General features: G+C 37.2%; 1 protein-coding gene across 2 annotated transcripts in view; it reads right to left on the bottom strand.

The window, feature by feature from the left end:
* Positions 1–1,474: 1,474 nt before the first annotated feature.
* CPNE8 (copine 8) overlaps positions 1,475–19,804 on the bottom strand; it is a 110,414-nt gene continuing 92,084 nt past the window's right edge. For both annotated transcript variants that reach the window (XM_056340089.1, XM_056340090.1), the window contains 4 exons: positions 18,977–19,079; positions 15,520–15,577; positions 12,236–12,309; positions 1,475–6,463 (listed from right to left, as the gene is read on the bottom strand). In XM_056340089.1, the coding sequence (XP_056196064.1) occupies positions 6,275–6,463; positions 12,236–12,309; positions 15,520–15,577; positions 18,977–19,079 (424 nt within the window). In that variant the 3' untranslated portion in view covers positions 1,475–6,274. The remainder of the gene's footprint in view (positions 6,464–12,235; positions 12,310–15,519; positions 15,578–18,976; positions 19,080–19,804) is intronic.

Below are 19,804 nucleotides of genomic sequence, written 5' to 3'. Positions count from 1 at the left end.
TGAACAATTTCTAAGATGAATATGATGTAATTTCCCCAAGATGCACTAGAAGGGGCCTCCAGTTAGGGAGGTGTGTCTATCAGCCCCTATAAGCCTTCCTTGCTGCCAAAGGCGATAACATCACCCGTCATTGCTGACCTTTGAGAATAGCTCATTATAGCACCCCTTTGCACAGACACACAGCACACTCCCTCTAGTCTTTTGCGTATGAAACATACCCAAGTGCTTTAATTTTTTTCCTCACAGGTTAAAACCCAACTGCTTTTTTTCTCTCCTGGAGTCTTTCAAAATCATCTGCATCACCCTGAAAGTGTGGCCCCACAGTCCAGACACAGTGCCAGGCAAAGGCCTCAGCATGGCTCGGCCTGGAACAACGATTACCTCCCTCCCCACACGAGCATGGCCGCTGTTAACATCCGCCGTGGTGATCTGTGCCTTTTATGCAGCACTGTCACAATTTGATTCATATCCTGTTTGGAGCCCAGCTGTAATCTGCAGATTATTAAATCCAGAGCTGCTGTTTATCCAGGTATTTTTCATTTTCATTTCATTTGTGCTTATTTGTTTCCCTCCTGAATGCAGAATATTCCATTTTTTTTCCCCAGTAGTTTATCTCACTGATTCCTGACCTTCCCTCCAATTAATCAAAACCATTTGTGAATTCTAATCAGGCCTCCCAGCCTGCAACCCTGGTGAGCCAATACCCTGGTTGGTTTTAAAAATTTAGCTTCTAATCCCTTTGTTAATTGCATTAATGATGACATTTCCCAGAAACGGCCATGAGAGACTCCTGCTGGGCTCCCCTCCTTTCCTCCATGTTTGACAACCTATTTATATTTTCCGTTCCCTCCTGCTCACAGAAAGCAATGAATCAATGCTCGCTCCCATAGTTTTGGGGGCTTTCTGCCAGTGCCAGTAGAAGTATTTGATGACTGTGAGGGGATTATTCACTCCCTTCTTCGCAGAGAAGTGCCCCAGTTTGCAGTACTCTGGTGCTCATGGAAACTAGCCAATTCGCTTCTCCCTGAATTCCCTTCGGCTGGTGATTGCAGCGTGATGGCCCCCTCACTTGAAGCCACCACGTTCAGAGCTAATCACTTTGCACATGCAGTCAATTGCTTTGATTTCATGATCAGCTTGAAGCAAACCCAACTACATAACAGCCTGTGTGTGGCACGGGGATGCACAGGCCACCCAGTTATTATGACGTTCATCTCGGGGCTGGGCAGAACTCCTGCTCCCTGGGGAACAGACCAATGCAGAAGTGATGGAACTGCTCAGTGCACAGCCCCAGCCCGCTGTGGCTTGGAAAAGCTGTCCCACCACCCATGGCACACAGAGCGCTAGGAGCCACGCTGCGTGCTCGCGGGGCAGCTGTCTCACAGCACTCGTATGCCTGCTGTAGCATGGAATGTCCATGAGAAGCTCAGTCACTCCAACGCCTTTGGTTGTTTGCAAAATAAAGCCACCAGAGAAGGATCTCAATGATGAAATTTATTACTGTCAAACGTTTGGCTGTAGGCACAGAAACGTAGTACTCTACACCGTTTGTTTTGGTGGCCAGGTTGGAAATGCCAGCCATCTGCAGTCACTCATTCTAATGGCAATGAACATAAATGTGCAATGTCAGCTTGAAATGAAACCTGAAATCATACTGTATCAATTCAGTGGCAAAGAAGCAGCAGCCCATCATGGAATGTTGAAGAAAATTTGTACTATTCCCATTGAGCACTTTGAAAGAAAGTAAGAACGCATTTCATCTTAAAAATGTGAGCAGTATGAAACAACAACCTAACAACGTGAACGGACATGGTGAGGCCTTCCTCAAAACCATTTCTGCCACGATGGCATCAGCCTGCTCCCCCACAGGCATGCACATCAGCAGGGCTTGTCCTGATCTCATGCAGTCGCCCTTGCTGTGGTAGTTCACTGTGGTCAAGAAGAGTTGAGACAACAAGAGGGAGGCCAACCCCATGGAAACCTTCCCTGATCATTTGCCCGATTTGTTCCAACAGTGGTGGCCTAACAGTCCTCGGTGACTTTTTCCAGTTGACCCACATGTTATCTGAAGTCTCAGAACTGGACCTGGCACATTAGCCGAGACCTTATGAAGAACCATGAAAGGATGATCTCAGGTGGCCTACATTCAGAACTTCTACTCAGACACCTTCCCCTCAACGACTACTTTGTAGTCCCCTGTAACCTCACACACTGTTTTACAGAATTGCTGCAGAGCCAGAAACTACTGCAACTGTGCGGTAGGTTTTTGTTGCTAAGTACTTTTACCTATTTGCTCCGATTGATTTTGCTCCTCTTTCAAGTATTTTTTCTAATTCATAAAAATAATTGCAAGTTTTAATCCCATCTTTGAAAGTGATTAAACTATCTCCAGTTGATATAATTCACTAATTTAATAAACATCTGTAATATATTATGTCATCGATGAAAATGACTGAATTACACCAAAAGCAAGACAGGTCCCAATGGAACAGCAATTGCTGTATTTTTCCAGCATTGACGATGAAAGAATATTAGCATTTTCCTGAATGATCTAACCAGTTTTGTAGTATTTCATAACACTTCAAATGAGGCCATTATCTCCTATTTTGCTTTTAAAATGTCACGTTAAAGTGGCTGTTTCTTTTTTATCCCAAAGCTCATTGTTTTGCTTTTCAAGGAAATTGTTTCAAAAGTGTGTATCATTAGCAAATCTTTATTGGTTGATGTAAACCTAGCTGTAGATTATTTTCTTTTAATTAACTATTTAATTCAATGATTATCCCCCTTCTATGAAGCCTGAAGGAAAAAAAGACATTGAGCATTTCAGTTTTCCTGAGATTTACTCTTAGTTTATTTGTTAAATAACGGAGTCAGCTTTCCTTCCCTTTCTATTACGGGTTTTACTAGGCTTTAGCAGTTATAATTTAGTGATTTTCTCTCCCTTTTCACACGTATCTGTGCTTTTACATTTATCCATAGCAACATATCCTCCCTTTCTATTCTTGTTGATTTTTCTATTTAAAGAACTTCTGATACAGTCATAACAGCCTCTTACCATGCTCCCTGGTTTCCCACTGCATTGGCATAATTTGTCATTTTGTGTCCTTTTATTAGTTCTCAAAGATGATAATAATTTATCATTCTGATTTTTTCAGCCATTTTACAAATATTCTGGAGTGAATTTAATGTGTTCCTACTTTGGGGAGAATTTCCAGCTTTTCAAAATGCATCTTTTCAGAGAACACCTGATCTCCTGAACTCTGTTCCTCTCATTCAGATACCTCCCTGGGGGACCACAGGTATGTGTATAGAAGTGAGCTGATTTGAAGTCCATCTAAATTCTATTGTATAGGTTGCCATTTTTGCCTAAAATTACAAAAATCTTTTTTCTAACTAAGATCAACCAGTTTCTTTTTCCAGATTAGCAAACAATTCCTCACTAGTCAGAATCAAACCTAAAATAGTCACTCTCAAATTATATACTCCATGAGACAATGTCCTTCCTCATTTGTAGGAACATTTGTACAGTCTGCACCCTGTTGTAGCATTTTCTGCGTGTATTACAAAGACAACATCTGTTCCAAGATGGATGCCAAAGGAAGAGAGCTTTCATCATGGCCAACAGTCTTCCTTTCAGGGCAATTCATCTGGCACCTAACATGTCACGTCTTACCTTCCTTAAACAGAAATACTCTGTGCTACTCTTCAGTCACAGAAAATTATCAAGTTTTGGTAGCAGCTAGCATTTCTTAGGAAGGAATATGAGTTTTATGTTCCATTATTCTTCAGAATAAAGCCAGAAGTAAAAATGGCTGCATATGATATTTGGAGGAAATTCAAGTGTTGACCATTAACTCTCACCTCTACTACTGGAATGACTGAAGCTACCGTGTGAGTCTACATAATGATTCTCATACACGTTACAGAATCGAGATGTCAAACATATAGGGAATGTCACAAGTCTGGAAAAAGTCTCCTTTTCCCACTAGAGTACTTAGTCCACTGATAACATCTATTTCTTTCCATTACATATGTTAGATTGAGAATCTAATACCAAACAGAAGAAAAAACAGCAGCACAGGATGGTACTTAGGCTGGTGCGAAAAAATAATTTTGATCAAGTAATAGTTATCTTTAAAAGCTCCTTCACTTGTTAAATGAGTTGTTAAATTAATTTTGATACTGATCTTTCCATTACTAAAAGGTGCCGGTTAAATGAGAGCTATTACTTTACACTGAATAAAATAAGTTTGTGATTTTGACCTTAGAGCTTTGACCTTCTCACCTGTTAAATACATGGGGCCACTGGGAACCAATACAAATGTCAGCATAAAGATTTGGCTAACCAAATTAAACAACAGAAATATAATATTATTTCAGTTATTTCTGAAGTGTCAACACTGTAGGTATGAAAAATAAATGCAGAAGATGGAAGGAGAACACCACCACCGTTCAGTAGATTTAAACTTACTCTTTATGATGCACTTTTCATCAAAATCTGTAGTTGCCAGGTATCAAATTTCATTCATGCAACATCAATCCACTAAGAAATACATATCCTGGTGAGAAAATTAAAGCCCATATTTATGTAAAAACTGTTTTGAAATAAAAATAAAACAAGATTTATTTTTACAAAACAAAAATATTATTATTTTTTTAACCAACAGAATAATTATCTGGAAAAAGTAATTTCCCACATAAGATAGTTAAAGGAAGTTAAATATATTTAAAAGTGGAAGATTCTGCATTTACATAGTTATATGCCATTAATATTGAAGATATGCTTTCTGGCAAAAAACTTCTCATGCTTAAAAAACGCACCTTAGTTTCATACTGTACATTACAACATACAGTAGTAAGAAACAGAAGTAGTAAACAGGTGATATGCAAAGAAAAAAAGTTACATTACCAGACAGTTACAACTGTGACACAAAAAAATTAAAATGTTCAGTTTTAACAGTATTCGAAGGCAATTCACAATCATTTCAGGAGTTCTGTGAAATTTAAGGCCATTAGTTCTAAATAAAATGTATCTGACACAAACTCACAAAACCGTGTATTTTGTAAAAAGTATACATGCAAAACCATTTTATAATTATATATGAACAGGCATATAATAAAATTTTGGGGTAGTTCTGTACACAAAATAGTGCACAAAGCAACATGGTTGTGCAATTTTTAAACCAGTTAATTAATGTTATCATTCATGCACCCTGAATGGAAATGTGACAATATTAAACCCAAATATTAAGAGTCAGCATCCCTTTGAATGGGCAATCTAGACAAAAAAAGTTAAGATTTTATATTAAGTTTAAAACAGTCCATTATAAAACATCTGCTGTAAGCACTCCAAAAGACTTTTCTGATGCAAAATTTCCAGTGCTTTAAGGGATGCATGATAAGATTTAATGAGCTCAGTGACTCAACTATAATACTCTGATAGTTCTGATTTGAGGTAATTTTCTTTAATTATTTATAGCAAGTAAGTCTCCTAATCTGCTTCAGTAACTAGTTTAAAAAACTGTAAACTTAGATAAACCTAGGAACTGGAGCATCCCTGAAAAAAATACACATACCTCCCCCCTCAAAGTCTGGGGTTAGTTAAAAGTTATATGCAGTTGTGTTATTCACATTTTAGGAATTTATTCTCAAACCGTGAGATGGATTACTGAGCACTGACTGAAGCAATTCAGGTATTGGAAAACACATACGTATTTGTCCTTTTCTTAGCTTTCATTTCTGTTTGTTTGGACAAACATTCAAAGAGATATTGCTTCTCTTGTTATCTTGTGACAAACTATTGCAAGCTAGAAGACATGTGAGTCAATATTCCAAACTGTTATTCTTAAGAATAGTTATAAAAGTACTGAAATTTAAAAATAGTAACATGTAAACATTGATACAGAGTAATAGCATTCCTATACATTTATGTACACACAGTATTCAGAGAGGACAATCTTTTTTGAGTTGAAATCCTGACTTGTGCTTTCCCCTCCAATAAATACATCAAAACCTAGATTTTTTTGTCATTCCCCACCCCCACCCCCCCAAAAAAAAAAAAAAAAAAAAAAAGACTTGGAGAGATCATCAACATTTTGCTCCTAGCATAAAGCTTTCCAGTTGCTTACGCAACCATAGGAGAATTTTGGTATGTGAAGAGAATTTTTCTAGCTCTGAAAAGTTACCAGAAGCTACTGCTGCATCCAGAGACTCTTGACTTTTGATAAACGCTGAGCACTTTGACTTTTGATAAACGCTGAGCACTTTGGAGCAGTCATATCTGAGTCTGCAACACATGAATAGGGGGTGTATAGGGTGGTGGTGCAGGTGATGGCTTTATTCCCCTGACTCTCATGTAGGACAGAAACTGCTCTGGGATCTCAGCTAAAACATCTTTAGCAAGTCTTGCCATGCTTAACACGTGGTTTCCACTTCTGTCAATGTAATCGCGGAACGGCACAAACTACAAAACAAGAAGACATTCACACAGGTAATTATGCAGACACAGAATACATTTTACAACACAAAAATAAGAAAGTTTTATCTAGAGAGTTAGAGTACATGAATATGCTACCTTACACATTTTATATATACATATAGATATTTTCTATTTTATATATACACATTGTATCTCAATTTTTAAACACCTGCTTTCTAATAGAAACAGTGTCATACTTTCACTCAGGTGAAGTTCTTTACGTAAGGCATGGCTAGCTCAGATTGCTAATGATGTGTTTCATTGGTGTATATATGGTTTATCTCTCACTCTCAATCATTTTCATAAAGCTGGCAATTCTGTCTCAGAAAGCTATCCTTAGCTTACTTTTCCTGCTTGTGGGGCTCTCCTACCAGACTGCCTCTGCTCCAGCAGTTTGTGAACAGAATTTTTGCCATCTGAAGTGAACAAAACAGAAAGGATGATTTTATATTCTTGACCATATTGCATTATACCTAGCAGAACTACAAACCACTTGAACCTATGAACCACTTTTTATATGATACTAACAAACGCATAAAGAATCTAAGCAAAAAGGATTGGATTAAAAAAATAACTTGTTACCTGATACCCAGATCTGCAATACTGAAACTGATGTGCTAGGCTGTGCTATGCTGGAATTCAAAGCCTAACGGTACCTTTTCACCCTCTCGCAAAACAGGGAAAATTTAATTCTTAACTGTTGTATTGCAGGATAAAACTAGAACTGATTGATAAGTCAGACCAACAGATCTCTCATCTGCTGGTTGAACGCTAAAATCTGAAGACTCTTTTGCCCATTATACCAACCAGAAAAATTTTTGCTTTCTTGGATGCACAGCATCCAAGGCTACAGATTAAATTCCATTTTTCTAAAAAGCATCAATGTTTTCAAGATTTAGGGGAACACTGAAAAACAGTGAGAGTTTAGCCTACACTGTATTTCTGAGATCCTGAGAGTTTTCCAAAAAAGACAGAAATAAAGAAAACTATTAAATATATTAGGCAAATAAAATAGTAATAAAAAAAAATCTTGGGGAAAACACCCAAACCAGAACAAAAAACCAACCAAACCCAAAGACAACATTTCAGCAATAAAGAACTTGAATGTAATTTAATTGTTTTTACAACAACTTTGGAAAACACTTCTCATCCAGGACTTAAGAAACTTATTTAGGCATCAGTCTCCTATTAAAAGGTGTTTAGAATTCAAGTAAGAGATGACGCTGCATAACCCTCCTGAAAAGGATCTTAAAGTGCCAGGAAAAAAAAAGACTTCAAGCCTGGGTATTTGAACTATGTGGAATTAAACTGAAACCTGTGACCAACAGCTACTGATTCGGGCATTTCCCCGGGGAGCTGTAGATTGGCAGTTTTTTAAAAGATCACAGAAGATCACTTGATCATGGAATTGTTGAAGCTAGAAGTGACCTCTAGAGATCCTTTAGTCCACCCTGGCTGCTGAAGCAGACAGCTAGTGCAGGCTGTCATAGTTAGCAAGACTACAAGACTAGTCAGCAAGACTATTTAATGGGACCAGCCTTTATTCCGGACAGGAGCATCCTTTACCACTTCATTGTGCTGTGTCCAAGAATGTATCAGGCATAAGGGCAGGAGAACAGCAGGCAAAAAGGAACCTGATTTTAGGGTATTAAGCCAGGAAGCAAGGTTCCATAATTAGCAAGCTGTTCCATAATTAGCTGTCTTAACAATTTCTGCATTTATTCAGTAACTCTTCAATAAAAAAGACAAGCACATACTGTGACATTTACTAGTACTGACTTCTCCATTTCACTAAAAAAGCTCTAGCAGTTTTCAGAAGCCAGCCCAGCACTGCCCTGTTTCAAGTGTTTGTTCCTTCTTAAAACTCCATCAATTTTTCTGGAAGAACAGATCTGACTGTCCCCAGAAGCATGAAGTTAGAATAACAAAACAAAACAAGCATCTCGGTAGCCTGCTGATTTACATATTCGGCTGGGAAGGGATAAGCCTGGTGTTCGTTTCCCCCTCCTGTGCTTATTTATTTTATAATGCAATGTCAGTCTTATGTAAAAAGCACATGCAGTCTGAGTTAAAGAACGAAATGTGTCCCATCCCAAGCGATCACCTATAAGGCCATCATCGTGGTCTGCAGACGTGAAACCTCAGACCACTGTTCTGCAGCAAAAATTGTTGAAATGCAATTATACAATATAGATGGCCTAAATTACTTCTCGCTCCCCTCTGCTCGCTGAATATAGATGTCGGAGGAGCTGGAGGAGCTATGGACAGATAAGCATACATACAGAAATACAAGGGCAGCTGGCAATGGCAGCAAAGCCTAGAGCTAACATGTAGAAGGAGTAGAGGTGGCAGAAGAATGAAAGATGAAGGAGAAACCACAGGGAAACTGATGGAATGTAAGTGGTTTTTTCCATAGTTTGAGAGTTTAATTTAAAAGGTGATATAAAAATTTTTCAAGAGAAACAAAAGGTACATTACTTTGAGTATTTCTCCTAGAACTTCTTAAATAGAAAAAGGATAACAAAGGAGAAGAAATTAAATACACTGAGGAGGAGTTGGTACACATGTAATAAAGAGTCCCTAAAATATGTATGTTTACTGGTGAGCAGGGAATAATGAAAGTCACGTCTTTACATAGATTGCAGTCAGTAGTAAATATAATAGATACAGTGAGTCACTGTTAGCAGGCAAATTTTTTCTTTCCTAATTTAATTTAAAAAATTCACAATACTGACTGTTAAAATTTAAGAACTTTAATAAAACAGTTAATTTCAGTAACTAACCTAATACACAAAAAAGATAAACTTTTTGTATTTGAGTAGCTAGTTTTATAAAAGCAAAACTGTTTTATCCTGCCAGATATAAAATAAAGGTCATAGCAAACCTAAAGGCTTTGACATTATCCCTTTTTATTTATTTAGCTAGTCTATAACGTGTTTGTTAGTATTTAGACAGAAAAAGTGCGTAATACTGCCTTCAGGTAGTTCAATATGTCTTAGGGCAAAGCTCTGATTGAAATATGTTAATAGTAAATAAATGTTTTATTACATTTCTGATATGCAGTGAATTCTAAAGAAATACAAAAGGGGTATTCATCACATTTTTTATTTCTCAGGAGAAATTGGAATATTCCTGATGCAAAACATTTTCACAAATCTTGTTTATAACATTTGAAGAACTCTATCCGTTTATGCTCTTTGAATGTAAAACCAGCAGCTTTTGGAGCTGCTGTTGCTCAGAGAAATTATGTATAATTACATTGCGTATATTTAAATGCATTTAAACATAAGTGCAAAGCATGCCAGAGATATCTGAATTAGCTTTAAAATTCTGACATGGCATAGGGCTTTCTTCGCAGAAATACTGGTTTGGGGTCTAGAAACATTTCCAGCTCTGGAGGCAGATCTCCACATGTTGCTCTGTCGAAAGCACTGACATATATAGCATAACAGATTACAGACAGTCCTTCTCTAGCCCAATATAGACTACAAGGAACATTATAAAGGCTTTGACAAAATAAGAAACATCATTTCTTGCCTCCTGTTCAGCTGTCCCTCTTCTCATCTCTACTTTTATAGTTACCTTTTTGACAACACTGACTAAAGCAGCCAGCATGCCTTACTCTAAGAGTTTTGTATGTCACCCTCCCATCAGTTTTTTCTCTGTATGTTGCAGAAATTAAAAAAGTCTCATTTTCAACTATTAGAAAAAGTAATTAAGGAATCTATTACTTTCTTCGATGTATATCCATACAGATTATGGGAGTCTTTTAACTACTGTCATCTTATGCTCATTTCTGATCCCCATTTAGGAAAAAAAATAGAGAGGGAATTTTAATGTATTATTTATTGCACTGAGAAACTTTAAGACTGGAAAAAGAGATCTGATGGTTTTAATTTCCATATATTTCTGTAGATTTGTATAGTTTGTCTTCTAAACAAAAATAACTATAAAATCAGGTGTCACATATATGTTTTGAACACTTCCTTGGATTGAGGTATTGTATCCACCAGCAGTTACCAAATCCTTAAATGTTCACATACCAGTATTTGTAACATTAAACATTTTGAAGTTTCATTTCCTGCATATATAGTTGAAAAGAAATATACACATTCCACAGTTCATCAGCTGCAATCTGGCCTGCATTATTAAAACATTTTCATCTGCAATATAAGCTATTCATATAGCTCAGTTATTCAATAAATATATACATCCTATGAACCAACAATTATATAAAAACCCAATCTGGCTTGGAGAGAAATCAGTGAAAACAAGCAGGAGGAAAAATAAGTGAACACTATGAATTTTGACAAATAGGAGGAATAAAGGCAGAAGAAGAAATGGCAGAACTAAGGTAACGTTTGAACCTAAGGATGCCTGTCAGTCTTTGAGAGGCATTTGGATGCCTTTAATAGCACGCTTTAACTTTTGGTCATCCCTGAAGTGGTCAGGCAGTTGGACTAGTTCTTTGTTGTAGGTCCCTTCCGATTGAAATATTCTGTTTCATAGATGTATTCAGACATTTCCAGAAAAACATGCCTTCCATAAAAATTTTGTTTTAGACAGATATTCTTTCTACAGTCATCAGATTGATCCAATTTTTCAGTAGTTTTCTGCTTTTCAAATGTCAACTTCTTTAATACTTTAGCAAGCAGGGATTAGCGTGCTGAGCCACCAAACGTCTTTCTGTTTGGTTCTGCTGTAGCATTCCATGAAAATGAAAAATGCATAGCTAGTTAATTTTATTTGAACAAGAAAATAATTATGAAATAATTCTGTCCGGGGGATGGGTAATCAGGAAACAAGACGGGGTGCCTGGAGCAGTACATAGTTTGGACAATCTGTGGGGTTCTAGAAATCTGCAGCTCTCAGGGAAAGGGGGATTATGGTGGCTGTGTACATGCATACAGAACCGCTGTACCACCCTGACAGTGGTTGCACAGGTTTGAATGACAACTACTGGGCTGACTGAACAACTGTAGAGAGCAGGAACCGAACCAGAGGACTTTGACAAAGAAATGGAGGTGTCCATGGAATGCAGATAAGAGTAGCACTCTTACAGATTGGGTCAGATCATAGAATCATAGAATGGTTTGGGTTGGAAGGGACCTTAGAGATCACCCAGTCCAACCCCTCCTGCAATGAGCAGGGCCGTCTTCAACTAGATCAGGTTTCTCAGAGCCCCATCCAACCTGACATTGAATGTTTCCAGGGATGGGGCATCAACAACATCTCTGGGCAATCTGTTCCAGCTATCATCTGAAGTTCCTTAAAGCATGAGACAAGTGCATGGCTGTATGTGGCAGATGCAACACAGGAACTGGGAGACACTCACAGTTTTCTGGACTGGCAGTTAAAGGCAAGGAAAGATACCCTAGGCATCTCAAATGCACTTGTTAGAAGTCTAGGTATTGCTGAGTTCCACAAAAGCTGCATTTTTTCTTTATGGAATCATAGTGAGATTGCAGTGCAGAGGCAACTGACTCTTCTCCCGTGCCTGTATAACTCTGTGTAAGACTTTTATCAGTGTGCTGCCAGTTAGGGGTCATTTCCTAATGCAGATCCACTACTATGTGTTATATAAAGGCTTATAGGTATCACAGAGAGTTTTTTCTGAGCTTGTTATGAACACCCCAAGATAAGTTATCTCAGTGCTCAGGGTTAAGGTAAATTGAAAGGCAGGAATACAGATCGAAACAAGAATTCAAAACCAACAGGATCAGTAAAAATCTGTTAAGAGTAAATTTTCTCTCCCACCTGCACAATGTCTCTTTCTGCAAACTTTCCTCTTGAAGAAATCCTCACTACATCACCATCCAGTTCTTCCATAGCTTAAAAAAAGAAACAAAATTAATTCATCTATGAGGTCAGCTACACAACAAAATCAATCTTACTGAGAAAAACTTTAGTCAGTGTACACTTTAGGACAACAAAACCAATTGTTATTTAGGTAAGTTTTTAAGATCATTTGAGCCATAAAAACCATCATGCTTTGTAGTTATTTTATACTTTTTCATGCTGACAAAACATACTTTTTGCCTTTACTGCCATCTTCAGAACAAAACAGACCATGATAAGGTTCTTATCCTTCCAGCACTCAAACCAGCAAAGTATATCTGTTTTGGTAAGGCTATATTTATACTTTCACAGGTGGAGAAGAATTTATCTTTAGCAATTATTCTTACAGAAGATATCACACAGAATACAGCACAAAGAGGCAGTAACTCACATTCGTACTGGAAAAGTAATGACTGTTAATGCATAGGAATGAGGAGTTCTTAAAGAAAAGTATTACATTTATTGGGTAACTTTTCTTGTATCTTTCTGAGCAGGATCCAGGAAAACTCTAAAATTATCCAGATACCCAGAACCCATTCTTGGTAGAGAGGCATACCTGCTCTCTGGTCTGTGTTAAAATGGGTGAATTTGGGATCACAGATTACAGCTTAGCTGTTGGAATTGCTATCCTACAATCCTTTCAGCATACACTATGAAGATCAAAGCCCTGCATCTCTGAGCTTCTCAGGGGTTTGCAAACTGGGCTGAGTTCACTGAAACCCAAGAGTTAAGAGCATTTCAAAACTTAGCTCTTCCAATGTAAGAACTAGAAAGCAGAAATGATGCTATCAGGAGCCAAGCTCAAGCCAAACAAAAGAGCATGTTTATGCAAAGAAAAAATTAGTAGGTCTGTAGAGCACGTTGCCAGATAATGCTGATAATGCAAAAAATGCACTTGTGTTGAAATGAGGAGACTGAACAAGTATTTGAAGGAGAGAGCCACTGAAAATTTCCAAAACAGACATATAAAGCACATCCCATTCAGGAAATTCAAATCTAAAAACAGTATTCAGGGAAGTATCATATTTACTTATTCTGTTCTTAACGTTCTCTAGATAACCACCCATGGCCATGTCAGATACAGAATACTGGGCAAAACAGACCCCTGATCCGACCTGTTATAGTCATCTTCACATCCTTAAGCAATGCTCTGCCAAATGTATGTGCCGTCTAGCTGAGCTCCAGACTTTTAAGAACCTTTCTGGTAGCCCCCAGGGGCTGGGAGATCTAGGGGGCAGTGGTATCTGGAGAGGAGTAGCTTAGTCTCTCTACAGCAGAGCTGGAGCTTGACTGACATTTGAATTGTAAGACAGTGTGCCTGGAACCCTCCTACACACACACTTCAGCATCCATATCAGACATGGAGTCTGTTGTTTTTTCCAGAAGGAATTTCTGCAGATGGAAAAGTAATTTCTCTGCCTACAGATTTGGCATACACCAGCACAACGAAGCTGGTGAAGGGTCCAGAGCACAAATCTTATGAGAGGCAGCTGAGGGAATCGGGGTTGATTATTCTGGAGAAAAGGAGGTTCCTGGGGGACCTCATCGCTCTCTACAACTCCCTGACAGGGGCTGTAGGCAGGTGGGAGTCGGTCTCTTCTCCCAGATAACAAGCCACAGGACAAGAGGAAATGGCTTCAAGTTGCCCAGGAGAGGTTTAGATATTAGGAAAAATTTCTCCACTGAAAGGGTGGTCAAGCATTGGAACAGGCTGTCTGGGGAAGTGGTGGAATCCCTGGAAGCGTTTAAAAAATACGTGGAGGTGGTGCTTAGGGACAGGGTTTAGTGGTAGACTTGGCAGTCCTGGGTTAATGGTTGGACCTGATGACGTTAAAGGTCTTTCCCAACCTAAACAATTGTATTATTCTATGATTCTTTAATAGGCGAACTTCACTGAGGTAGTACACTCAAGGAATGTAGGTCCAAAAATGGAAACTGTATCCTGCAGTACAAAGAGAATCCTACCTTAAGAAAAACCACAGGGATAACACCCCAAGAATTCTGCAAAGACAACCTCCAGAAGTACAAAGACAGAATCTACATGTCCTGACTGAGTTAAGGGGAGCCTGGACAAACCCAAGGACTGGAGAAACAGAGAGAAAGGGAAAAGGCAAAGGAGGGGTGAAAGAAAAGTAAGTAACACACAACTGAAGTTGGAATTCTCGGGGGTAAAAATGAAGTTTGTAAATTTCCGTTATATACATTTATGAAGACAAACTCTTTTCTCATTGATTGTGGCATACAGTCATCTGAAGTGTAAGCATCCACTTGGACAATCTCTTCAAGGAATAAGATACTTATCGCTAATATACCACTTGCCAAAAGGCATAAGAAAGTCAATCCCCAGTAAATGTTTTTCTTCTTGTGTTATTTTTTCCTCTTGTTTTCATACTCTTAGAATATTTGGACAAGAATTAACATGTACAGTCTTTAGTGACTACTTACATTATACATCTGTGGTAGAACTAAGTATATCTCATGTACAAAAGAAGGCATACTGTCTAATCAGAAGTACTAGAATTAAAAAGAAAAGATGTAGGACTTTGAGAAATAGATATACAGGGAACGTCTACATTTCATAGTGCAGTGATATACACAAAAGCATGTAATAAATTGGTCCAAATAATGGAAGCAGCTTAGTTATTGCAATAGAGAATGGTGCTCTGAAAGAATATGTAGATAATTCTGGTAATTTCTCTCCTGCTGTAATATTCTCTCAATGCTGCTACACAGTAAGGCTCACTCCTGCTACCTAGCGAAACCCAGTTTAACCCAGATCACCTCCTCAAATATATTTATTTTTCTCAGTATTTTAGTACTGCAGTAAGAAGAGATGATGAATACTTCCATTCAACTGACATTTCACAAGGCAACTAAATACCTGTGCTGAAGAAATTCAATATTACTTGAGTATACTTGCTTTCCTGTGGATTTTTTTTTCCACTTGTCTTCTGGAGCTCTGTAAATGCTGAGCCCCCATATGGTTCTGTGACTTGAACAGAGAGCCTAAGGGGCTACGCAGCTCCACATGGTAGCTTGTAATCATACTGAGTTATCAATCAATCCAGCTGGAAATGTCAACAGTGCCTTACTGCTTGTTCCATATTATGCTCTTTTAAAGAACAATATTTGTTTGAAAAGCAACATATTACTAAAATGTAAACAAACATAAAAAAATCCAGGAAAAACACTAGAACACTTACCATCAAACTCTGCTGGTCCTACACCCACTATAATTATTGACATTGGAAGCTTTGAAGCCTTCAAAAGTAGAAGAAAAAGAGGTTTAACGCATTATATAATCTCTGCCAATAGTACGTCAGATCTGAGGGCAATCTGAATAAAAACCATGCAGAAGTTATGTTTTAATAAGCAACTTTTTTTTCCACCTAAAATGTTGCGTGGTGTAAACTGTCTGCCTAAGTGGTACAAAACATCTTGAACGAAGATAGAAAGGCAGATGATTATTTTTTTTTTCTTATAAAGTGTTTGAACCATATAGGATTGTAATTAAACACAACAAATAAGATCTAATACTAATATGACAACTAAGATGACAAATTTATCTTAGAAACTTCTGTAAACTGACAATAATTGCAAATATATATCAAATGACAGTTTGACATACATTTAAATGTACTTTGCTGTTTCTTGATATTACATAGCTGTTTGGAACTATGTGACAATATGTTTCACATAGACCTAATGCCAATTTATCTCAAGAGAATAAATTATCTATTTGAGCAGTATGTATCTTACATTTCTTCCATGAACGAAATTTTTTTCAGTTCAGTCATCCATGCGACAAAATAAGATATCGAACTGGCTTATGGCAAGATTTTTGGTTTTTACTTTATCTTTTTAATTCAATGAAACAAGGCAAAGATGATAATTGGCTTTTCCTGAATAAACTCTCTGTAAAACCTTTAAAATTATGAGGACAGTATCATAAATATTGGGTTCCCATGCCCTGATAGGAACACCAGATATCTGCTAGTTTACAGAAATAATCTGAAACTGCCTCTGTTGAGGAGGGTAACAACTGGAAAAAGAAAAACCTTTACCAAATGTCAGGGTTGACAATTGCTCCTTATTGAGATATTCTGATGAACTCTGAAATGCCTATGCTCATTTTAAACAGGACTATGCACTAGCCAAAAATCATAGATGTACAGTTTCTGCTAAATTAAACTCTGCTACACTGAAGTCTGAAGTTAAGTGGTTTTAGAACACAGTGTTATCCTTTTCTTTTGGAATATAAAGTAGTTTTCTCCCTTATTTAAAATATATTCTCATTTTAGATATATCATCACCATTTCCCATTTTTCATCTGTCATAATACTACATATAAAAGCAATTTTCTTTAAGCATAAGGTTTACAGTTAATTACTGTAAACATGCTATTTAAAACAATGAAAATATGCCATTCTTTAAATCACTATTTCATGTTCTACACCACTATACATTATATACTATACATTGACTGAAAATTCATCACAAAGTGCTACTACATAGCCAATCTTCCAGCTAAAATTTTGTAGCAGAGTAAAACAAAAATTAATAATCCCATGTTAAGTCAAATAGTAATATACTACTGAAGATAACAGTAAAAGCCTGTCTGGCCATGGTCCTGGGCAAAGAGCTCTAGGTGGCCCTTCTCGAGCAGGGGTTTTGGACAAGATGATGTCCAGAGGTCCCTTTCTGCCTAAACCTATCTGTGATTCTGTAACAGCCATAAATCCAGTGTAACTGTAACTGAATTACAGTGCCCTGCGTAAGTCAATAATAGTGAGTATAAAATATTTTTGAGACATGAAGGCATTTCTTAGAACAGAACACCTTCTGTTTTCTAGGTGTTTCCTAGAATCTTATTGCTTGATTGTAAAGAAAACATCCTTTAAAGAGATTCCTACTCACAGAGACACAATATTATGTGACACAATGTATACAGAACAGTAAGTGGCAAGGACAGCATAAAGACAAAGAGTTAAACTTCTGCACATAAACTTAAGTGTTGCCATTTCCTGAATGACAGTATAACCTTTAAACAGTTTGGTAAAACAGAATGTATCCTACACACATGCTGTAATGAGAAAGATGCCTAAAAGCACAATTAGTGTTAAAATGAAATATGCTTTTCCTGAGTTTCATACATACCAAGCTGCATTGAACATCACTGCCTTTTTTTTGGATATTATTAAGACTGAAAAAAACTATTATTGAATAGCATTTAATTAGTTCTGTCATGGTATTCTACACTCACACTTCAAGAAGCATACAGAAAAATGAATATATCTTCATAAAAAGAAAAAAACAGCAAATATGCCCACATTTCTACTCATTCCAAGCTAACAACACATCTGCTGTATTTCCAGACAGTTGCAGACTAACAGCTATATTCCTGGAAACGAACTGTTACTGGAAACAAAGTTTTTCTGTATGACCTAGTAGCAAATTACTTAATCTTACAAGATATCAGCCAATTGGACTTGCTGGTCTTTTAATTATGGATTTCAAATTGAGGGGTGAGTTAAATCAAGAGTTGCTTGACGGTGCCTTTTTGTCATCTAAGAGAAGCTATACTCCACCCTTCTAGGCTAGATTACAGGACGAACTTCCAAGCTAGAAGCTTGCCTATCTCCTTTAAAAGCGAGAGTCTTTTTATCCTATTTTAATATTGGAAGCTGGAAGAGGAAAGGAAGTAAACTGGTACCTTCAAACAGTTATAACTCTGGGTGTAAAAGCTTACCAGATGGCTGTCAGAGTCCTTATTTATACACAGACTCTGTCTAGGTGTTGCGGGCTAGAACTTGAGGGCACCTTGCTTTCCAGTAAAGAACATTTCAGTAATATTTTCATGTGCGCCCCACAAACTGGAATGGTACTGAATCTCTACAGGAGGTAGCGCAAGTGGGCCTTCAAAAATATGCCAACTAATTCTATGCTACTCATTTTGAAACGATGTTTAATTATTTTATTGTAGGCCTTTCACTCACCACTTCACTATTAACAAGATCCACTACGGTATGTTCAAAACTATCGGTGTAAATCTTTTCAAACCCTGTCTAGAAGTTGTTCCTGTGTGTACATCTGACATTTCCCAGGGGCAAAAGCAAAATGGAACCTGTTCATAATACAGAATATTACTTATATGCACAGCAGTTTTGAAAAGAAAAATATTGAAAATAATGCAGAAACTGAGAACAGATTAAGAATTTTCAGAATTCTAGGGGACTAAGAAGGAAATCAAATTACTGGTATGCTTGCCATTTGCCAGAAAGTTTGGGGCAATTTTTAAAAAGCAGGGGATCAAGGCTGTCTACAATTACTAAAAAGATAAAGAACAGTTCACTGTGAAAAACTGCATGGTGGGATGTGCATGAGGAAGGAGGAGGCAAGAAGCAGATGAGGAAAATCATATGAACATACAGTGTTAGAGAGAAGAGTCTAATTTCTCACAGAACACTATCTAATTAAGCAGAGATTCAACTTTTGCTTTTTTTTGTATTTATGCATGATAAACAGTTGCTGTTTGGAATAGATGTTTACTTTATGGAACAATTTAGTGCCTGAAATGTTAACTGATACAGTTTATTGCCTGAAGCAGGAACTCCTAGAAACCTATGTCTTTTAAATTTCAACACTTTCAGCAAAACTTACATTCACTATGGATTCTTTTGTCTGAGCCATATCGGAAATAACTCCATCTGTAATAATGAGAAGAACAAAATACTGGGAGCCATCTTTTACTGAAGCAGCATATCTAAGGGAAGAAAAAAAACAACATTATAATAGTAAAAACCCCCTTTATACAAAGGAACTATTATGAAAAGAAGCTGTATTTTAAAAATTTGACTACTAAGGACTAATAAAAATAAAGAAACATGATGCAGTGGATTTCAAAAGTAAGGACATTCATAATTAAGATGGACATTCTACTTTCAATTGAGAATATTAGAAAAATGTAACCAATACAATATTGATATTGATAATCTGCATGTGTTGAACAGTGAAAAATGGGAACTATATCACTACCAAGAGGAACATGGACAGAATGTCCTTTATAGAATCATGAGTTGTTAGAAAGTCTAAGTTATTTAACAGTTATTACCTCTGGGGAACATAGTTTAGTATGAAGAGCATTAATATGAATGGTTGGTTTTACAGCACAGATAAAAATTATCAGGAATCAGCATATTGCATAATTTTTCAGCAATTTTAAAAATTTTCTGTGTCTTACAAAACCAGCTTGCTTACTGTTGAGCATGCTTGCAGATTTATAGTTCACATTTGTGTGCATATTTGTAAAACAGATGTACATGCACTCTGCAACCCTGGCTTAGATATTCATCCGTTCACACCACCCATAGATGCTCTTTCAAGACTCAAGCTTCTCGCTGTGCTGTACAGAAATACAAGACAAAATATATCCAGTGCCATTTCAATCCCACCTCAGCCAAAGGACCTGAGAAGCAAGTGCTCTTTGAA

Source organism: Falco biarmicus, chromosome 5, assembly GCF_023638135.1.
Source record: "Falco biarmicus isolate bFalBia1 chromosome 5, bFalBia1.pri, whole genome shotgun sequence".
NCBI classification, from domain to species: domain Eukaryota; kingdom Metazoa; phylum Chordata; class Aves; order Falconiformes; family Falconidae; genus Falco; species Falco biarmicus.
Note: the sequence above shows the minus strand (reverse complement) of the source record. Positions and strands in the feature narration are given on the sequence as shown.